This window comes from Malurus melanocephalus, unplaced genomic scaffold (assembly GCF_030028575.1).
Source record: "Malurus melanocephalus ecotype Western Australia unplaced genomic scaffold, MMel_1.1 scaffold_709, whole genome shotgun sequence".
Lineage (NCBI taxonomy): Eukaryota > Metazoa > Chordata > Aves > Passeriformes > Maluridae > Malurus > Malurus melanocephalus.
In genome coordinates this window covers 274,020-281,515 of record NW_026623941.1, presented here as the reverse complement: position 1 = coordinate 281,515, position 7,496 = coordinate 274,020, and the positions used below count along the sequence as shown (strand labels likewise).

At 60.4% G+C, this 7,496-nt stretch overlaps 3 protein-coding genes across 3 annotated transcripts in view; 2 read left to right on the top strand and 1 right to left on the bottom strand.

Moving 5' to 3' along the window:
- The first annotated feature begins 28 nt into the window (after positions 1-28).
- On the top strand, positions 29-2,506 carry LOC130584445 (vesicle-associated membrane protein 8-like). Its single transcript, XM_057384419.1, has 3 exons — positions 29-168; positions 1,312-1,500; positions 2,275-2,506. The coding sequence occupies exons 1-3, from the start codon at positions 166-168 to the stop codon at positions 2,416-2,418; spliced, it is 336 nt and encodes a 111-aa protein (XP_057240402.1). The 5' UTR covers positions 29-165; the 3' UTR covers positions 2,419-2,506.
- Positions 2,507-3,313: 807 nt separating this feature from the next.
- On the top strand, positions 3,314-5,538 carry LOC130584453 (vesicle-associated membrane protein 5-like). The gene is made up of 3 exons (XM_057384434.1): positions 3,314-3,468; positions 4,401-4,532; positions 5,158-5,538. The coding sequence occupies exons 1-3, from the start codon at positions 3,466-3,468 to the stop codon at positions 5,437-5,439; spliced, it is 417 nt and encodes a 138-aa protein (XP_057240417.1). The 5' UTR covers positions 3,314-3,465; the 3' UTR covers positions 5,440-5,538.
- A 1,677-nt stretch (positions 5,539-7,215) lies between these two features.
- Positions 7,216-7,496, bottom strand: part of CUNH2orf68 (chromosome unknown C2orf68 homolog) — a 2,046-nt gene continuing 1,765 nt past the window's right edge. Inside the window, exon 3 of the mRNA XM_057384423.1 lies at positions 7,216-7,489. Coding sequence (XP_057240406.1) covers positions 7,341-7,489 — 149 coding nt within the window. The 3' untranslated portion in view covers positions 7,216-7,340. The remainder of the gene's footprint in view (positions 7,490-7,496) is intronic.

Sequence of the window (7,496 nt, the reverse complement as noted above, 5' to 3'; positions counted from 1 at the left end):
CCCGGAACCCCCAAGCCCTGCGCTCCCCGCTCTGATCCCGCCGCGACCCCGGCCCGCCCCCGGCCCGCCCCCCGCCCGGCGGTGCCGCCGCTCCCGGAAGCCCCGGGGAGGCGGGGCGGGTCCGGGGCCACCGTGGGAACGGAGCCGAGCGGGGCCGGAAGGGCCATGGTGGGACCGGGGCACCGGGGGGCACGGGGGGGGCACTGGGGGAGGGTACGGGGGGCACGGGGGGTCCCTTTGGGGCGCCGGGATGTGTAGGGAGCTCCCGGGGGCGGTCCGTGTGGAAGCGCCCAGGGTATTCCTGGGTGTCTGTGGAGTGCCAAGGGGGTGCCCGTAGGGTATTTAGGGCGTCACTTTGGGGGCTCCACGCCCGTGGGGGGGTCACGGGTGCTTGAGGAAGTGTGCCCGGGGTGCCATGGGGTGCCCGTAGGTGCTTAGGGGGTTCCTCTGGGGTATCCAGGGTGTGTAGAGGGGGCTGGGTGCCAAGGGGGTGCCTRTGGGGTGCGGGGGATTGTCCAAGGAACCCAGAGAGTGTCTATGCCTGGGAAAGTGCCTATGAGGTGCTTGGAGTGGTCGTGGGGCACTTGTGGGGTGCTCTGAGGTTTATACGGGATGCCCAGGGTGCATATAAGTTGCCAAGGGGTGCACATAGTGTGCTGGCCTGCAGGGTGCTTGGGGACGTACACACTACTGGCCTGCAGGGTGTTTGGGCACATGGGGTGCTCAGAGGGTGCCTATGGGGTGCTGTAGGTGTTGCGGTGTTTGGGATGCCTGTAGGGGCTTGAGGAGGTGCTCAGGATGCCCATAGGGTGCTCAGCAGATGCTTTGGGGTGGGCATGGAATGCCTGTGGGTGACTCAGGGCACCTATGGGGTACTTCAGAGTGTGTATGGGGTATCCAGGACACACATGGGGTATCTGAGATACCTATGGGGTGTCATAAACGTGCCTGTAAGTTTCTTGGGGAGGTGCCCAGGGTGCACATAGGGTGCTTGGCAGGAGATTGGGGTGGGTGGTCCCTGTGTACCCCCTCCCTGCAGTGCCAATGCAGTGCACCTTTGGGGTGCCTTTAGGGTGTATATGGGGCATGGAGGGTGCTCAGGGCGTATATATGGGATGCCCATGGGATAGTGGGGTGCCCATGAGGAGCTTGGTGGGCATCTTTGAGGTGCCCGGGGTGTTTGTAGGGTGCCCAGGGTACATTGAGGGTGCTGAGGGTGCTCCAGTCTATGCCCGGGGTGTCTGTAGGGTGCTGTGGGGTGTTTATGAGGTGTGCTGGGGGTGCCCCCCTGACCCCTGGCCCGTGTTGCAGGCGGGGGTCCCGGGGGGGGTCCCGACAGATGTCGCGACAGATGCCACGACAGGCGACAGGCGCGTGCGGGCGCTGCAGCAGGAGGTGCAGGGGGTCACCACCATCATGACACAGAATGTGGAGCGGATCCTGGCGCGGGGGGAGAACCTGGAGCAGCTGCACAGCAAGAGCCAGGACCTGGAGGCCACTGTGAGGGGGCAGGAGGGTGGGCACGAGGGTGGGCATGGGATCCCCCTGGGTGGCCAAGGGATCCACACACTGGGCACGGGGTCACCACGGTAGGCATAGGGTCACAAAGGTGGGCAAAATGCTCCCTGAGGTGACACAAGGTCCCAAAGGTGGTGGCACGGGGTCTCTGAGGTGGCYCCAAAGCCCCCAAGGTGGTGAGGTGTCACTTGGTCCCCAGGGTGGGTGCTGGAACCCTGGGGTGAACACAAGATCCCCAGGGGAGAACTGGATCCCTAAGGGGACTGCAGGGTGCCCAGTGTATGGGACACTTGGGTGGTAGGGAGTGTCCCTAGGATGTCCTCAGGGGGCTCCAAGGTTGCAATTGGTGTTCCCAGAGTGGCAGCAGAGCGTTTCCAGGGTGGCAGGGGGGATCCCTGGGCAAAATTGTCTCCAGGGTGACTGGGTGAAGACAGTGCAGGGTGGCACTTGGGGTCCTAGGGTGATAGATGTGTTCCCAGCAGATCAGGGATGTCCTTTGCATGGGATTTGGGTTCTTCAGAGTGGCAGGGATGTCCCCAGGTGGCCAGTGTAGTCCCCAGTGTGGCAGCGGGCAGTCCCCAGGTTGTCAGGGATGTCCCTGGAGTGTCACTGGGATCCCCAGTCTGTCAGGGGTATTCCTGGGATCACAGCAGGTGGCTGTGGGGTGTCCCCAGGGTGGGAAGGCTGTCCCTGGGGTGGCAGTTGGGGTCCCGAGGGTGTCAGGGATGTCCCCATATCCCTGCACTGTCCCCACAGTCGGAGCATTTCCGCACGACATCTCAGAAGATGGCTCGGCGCTACTGGTGGAAGAACGTGAAGCTGCTCGTCATCCTCGGCCTGGTGGGAATCATTGTCCTCATCCTCATCATCCTCCTGGCCACTGGCACCATCCCCACCTAGAGCCACTGTCCCCACAGAGACACGGCCACCCCAGGGCCCAAATACAGATAGGGCAGAAGAACCAATGGGACTCGTCTGTGTGTGTGTGTGTGTGTGTGTGTGTGTGTGTGGTGGGGGGACATGGGGGGACATCATGAGGGACACAGTGGACACGGTGAGATGGGCATAGGAGCATGGAGGACACGGGGACATGGGAGGACACAGGGACAGGCATGGGGACACAGAGGAGACAGACATAGGGACACAGCGATATGCATGGAGACATGGGGGGACACAGTGGGGGACAGGCCCTGGAGATGTGGGGATACGTGTGGGGACACTCACATGGGGTCACAAGGGGACACACGTGTGGAGACACAGGCATGAGGGGATGAGSGGGGTGTGGGTGCCGTGCCAAGGCACCGGGGGCAGTGCCAGGCACCGAAGGACAAAGGACACTGGTGGCACTGCCACCCTTGGGGGCTGGGTAGAGGGTGGGGGGAGGGGACGGGCACAGGGACAGGGGTGGTCCCCAGACACCCAGACATGGCGGGGGCCCCCAGAGACCTGGACCTGGGGGTCCTGGGGTGTCCCCATCTCTGCAGGGATTTGGGGATATTGAGGTGTGGAGCTGGGGGGACCYATTTGTGGGGGACAGGGCAGTACCAAGGCACTTGTGTCTGGGGAGCCTGGGGACATGGGGTCTCCCCCCAGTATCTGAGGAGTTATAGGGACAGGGGAGTCTCYGGGGGTCCCACATCTGGGGGAGTCTTGGGGACATGGAGGGCCCCGAGAAATTGTAGGGACAGGGGAACCCCACATCTGGGTCTGTTGGGGACATGGGGGTCGCGGGGGACCCGGCAGCTAGGGAGGGTTGAGTGGGGGGTGCTGTGGATCCCCATGGCGGAGCGTGCGGGCCGGGGTGTCCCGGAACTGCGGACACTCGGGGCCGGGAGAGGGGCGGTCCCGGTCCCGGTCCCTCCTGCCGGGGACGGCCGCTGGGGCCCGAGGTGGGACGGGTACTGAACGGGCGCACTGGTACCGACCCCGACCCGCGTTACCGGGACCATGGTGAGTCCCGGGCTGCCGCTGCCGCCACTTTCGCTTTCGCTTTCCGAAGGGGCAGACCGGACCGGGATCGGAGACACTGGACCCGCCGGACCGGTCCCGAYCCGCCCCTGCCCCGGGCTCTCCCTACCGAAGGGAGGGACGAGGCCCCCGGRGGGTGGGAGGTGGCCCGCGCGGGACTCTCCGTGTCCTTGTGTCCCYGCGTGTCCCTGCTCCGCATGTCGTGCCTGTCCCACTCCGTACCCCGCGGTCCCGGTGTCCCCGTCTGTGTCCTGACTCTGCAGTGCTCGTGTCCCCTCCGGTTCCCCTCCTCGGGTGGCCTTGTGCCCACATCCCCACGGTTTCCTCTTCCCGTGGTCCCTGTGTACCCCCTCCCTGCAGTGCCAATGTCTCTGTGATGCCTTTGTCCCCATGGTCAGGCTTTGTGCCTAGGGTGATMGTTTCCCCATCGTCTCCGTGTCTCCACAGTCCCTCTGATCCTCGTGTCCCCTGATCCCCATGTCTCCCTGGTCCCCACATGGCCCATTCACACCGTTCCATGGTTCTTGTGTTCCCCCAGTTCCTCACAGTGCTTATATCCCAGGTGACCCCCTCGTATTCACATGGCATCTCCTCATGGGCCCCAGAGTCCTGTTATCCCCATGGACCCTGAGTCCCCACAGTCCCTRTGTCCCCATGGTCCCTGTAGTTCCCCTTCCTGATGGTGCCCATGTTCTCGGTGTCCCTGCCCRTCCTTACAGCACCTTTGTGTCCCCGATATCCCTGTGTCCCTGTGTCCCCCGCAGTCCCCACGGTCTTGATATCCCTATATCCCTTTATCCTCACAGTCCTTATGTCCCCACAGTCCCCCTTCACTATAGTGCCCACATCCCCAGTGTCCCACAGCACGTCCCGCATGTCCCCAGTGTCCTCACACTGTCCCCCCATGTCCCCAGGAGGGGCTGGCACGGTGCCAGCACGAGGCTGAAGAGGTGGCGGAGCTGATGCGACAGAACATGGCACGGGCACTGGAGCGGGAGGGGCGCTTGGAGCAGCTGCAGAGCCGGGCCCAGGACCTGCGACAAGCGGTGGGACATCGGGGACAGGCTGGGACACATGGCAGTGGCGTGGCCCTATAGGGGACACCTGGAGCAGCTGCAGAGCTAGGCCAGGGGACACACATGGCCCAGGGGTGGGGTGTGGCACAACAGGGACACCTGGACCGGGCCAGGAGCTGTGACACTGTGGGACCATGGGGACACTTGGTGGGACCATGGGGGCCAGATTTATAAGGACATGTAAATCTGGGGACACACAGAGCCCAGGGGACACTGTAGAGGCATAAAGGCTCAGAGAGCACCTGTTGTAGAAACATGTAGCCTGGGGAGGGACAGGATAGGGACACGTAGACACACGAGACACATACAGAGCCCTGGGGACAGTGTGGGGACATCAGTCCCSGGGGGACTTACTCTAGGGACATGGAGCCTTGCAAAGGGAGCATACAGAGCCCCAGGAGGGACAATCGGGACATATAGCCCTGGGGTGACTTAGACTCCTGGGGAACACCATGGRGACATACAGCCTGGGCAGGGGACACTCTAGGGCCATAGAAGGGCTGGGGGGATATAGATGTCTGTTCCTGTAGGTCCCCACAACCCCTCTGTAGCCTCCAGGGGGGACTGTCCCCTGTACTCCCCCATGTCCCCACAGAGCGAAGCCTTCACACGCACCACACAGACAGTGACACGGCGCCAGCGCAGGGGACGGCGGCGGTGGCAGCTGGTGGCCCTCAGCCTCGGCCTCCTSATCCTCTTCATCCTGGGTCTGGCACTGGCMCTGGCCCTGGCACGGTCATCCCCTGGGACTGCCACCAGCACTGTGCCCACCCCACGGGCAGGGACCAAGCACCCCCCTGACACTGCGGGGACCCTGCTTGGACACTCTGATGACAGAGCACCGCGAGGACCCCTGGGAGGGCCCTASAAGAAATAAACACCAGCAGTTGTTTGGGAAGACCCTACAATAACAAACCAGTGGGGCGATCTTGAAGGAGACCCTACAATAACATTAAAAAACGAGTGGGGCAATCTTGAAGGAGAGCCCACAATAACACTAACAAACCAGTGGGGTGATCTTGAAGGAGACCCTTCAACAACAATAACAAACCAGTGAGATGATCTTCAAGGAGACCCTACAATAACAATAACAAAACCAGTGGGGCAATCTTCAAGGAGACCCTACAATAAAATAAGCATGAAGACCTGCTTTGGGGAGACCCTACAATAACAAATCTGCAGGATGAGCTCTGGGAAGACTCTACAATGAATTAACCCCCAGATCTGCTTCAGAGAGACCCAACAATAACAAACCAGCAAGACTCCCTCAAGGGAAACACTACAGTAAATAAGCACCAGGATTTGTTTGGGAAGACCCTACAACCACAAACCAGGAAGATGAGCTTCAAGGAAACCCTATAATAAATAAACACCAGGATCTGTTTTGGGGAGAGCCTACAATAAATAAGGTTCCAGAATCTGATTTGGAGATACCCACTGATAACAAATCAGCAGGATGAAATGAATGCTTGAGAAGACCCTACAGTAAATAAACACCAAGGTATGTTTGGGAAGACCCCACAATAACAAACAAGTTGGATCTACTTCAGGGAGACCCTATAATAAATAAACCAGGATCTGTTTTGGGGAGATCCTACAACAACAAATGTGCCAGAGCCCCTTTGGAGAGCCCCTACAATAACAGAAAAGCAGAACCCACTCAAGAGAGACCCTATTACGAACATCAAGAGCTCCTTGGGGAGACCTTACAATGGCAAACTGGCAGGGCCCACTCTTGGGAGACCCTACAATAAACCAGCACCAGCACATGCTTTGGGACGACCCTACAATAACAGAGCAGTGGTATCAGCTTGGGGCTTATCCTACAATCCCAAACCAATGGGATGACTTTCAGGAAGATCCTACAATAACAAATGCGCCAGAGCCTCCAGGGAGAGCCTGTGATTAATAAACATCAGAATCTGCCTCAGGGAGATCCTACAATAACAAACCTCGATGATCCCCAGGAACACCCTACAATAACAAACACGCTGGATCTCCTCTGGGGAAACCTTATGAGAAATAAACATAACTTTGGTTTGGAGAGACCCTACAGAAACAAACCAGCAGCATCTGCTCCAGGGAGAGACCCTATGACAAATATGCTGGAGCCTCTCTGAGGAGACCCTAAAATAAATAAACATCAGAATCTGTTTGGGATAGACCATACAATAACAACCACCCTGTACCTCGGTGCTGAGAGATCCTACAAAAACAGAGCAATGGGGAGATTTTCAGTGAGACCCTACAATAACACCCCTGCTTTGCTCCCAGGAGGCCCTAAAATAACAAAAGGCCCTGATTCAGGGACCCCCACCACAATAACTCCCACAATCCACGCTGGGGAGACCCTACAGTAACACACTCACGGGACTCACCCTGGGGACACCCTGAGCCCACCTGGCCTGGGCCACAGAGCATAAGGAGGTGGGGGACCCAGAGGGGACCCGGGGGACACAATGGTACCCAGGGTGGGGATGAGGACTCGGGGATCCTCAGGGACATGGTGACACCTGGGAGGGACCAGGGAGATCTGGCACCCAGTGTCACCTATGTGGGGCCAGCCTGGCAGGAGCCACTGAAGGGGACAAGTGGCGACATGACACAGGGACTCAGGAGACACATCACCTCCCYGCCCCTTGTGCCTCAGTTTCCCCAAGCAGCGACAGACACCGGAGCCTCGCAGCACCTTTATTGACACCGGGGGAGGGGTAGCACCAGTCCCCGGGGTGGCATCGGTCCCGTGGGAATGGCAGTGTCCGGGGGGATGTGGCAGAGTCACCCGGTGCCCCGGCGCTTGCTGAGCTCGTCCTGCACGCGCTGGCACAGGGCCCTGCGCAGGGGGGGCTCCAGAGGGCTCCGTGCACACACCCGGCGTGTCACCTCCTCGGCGCTGTCCCCCTGCGGCACCCACGGCACCCGCTGGGCTCCCAC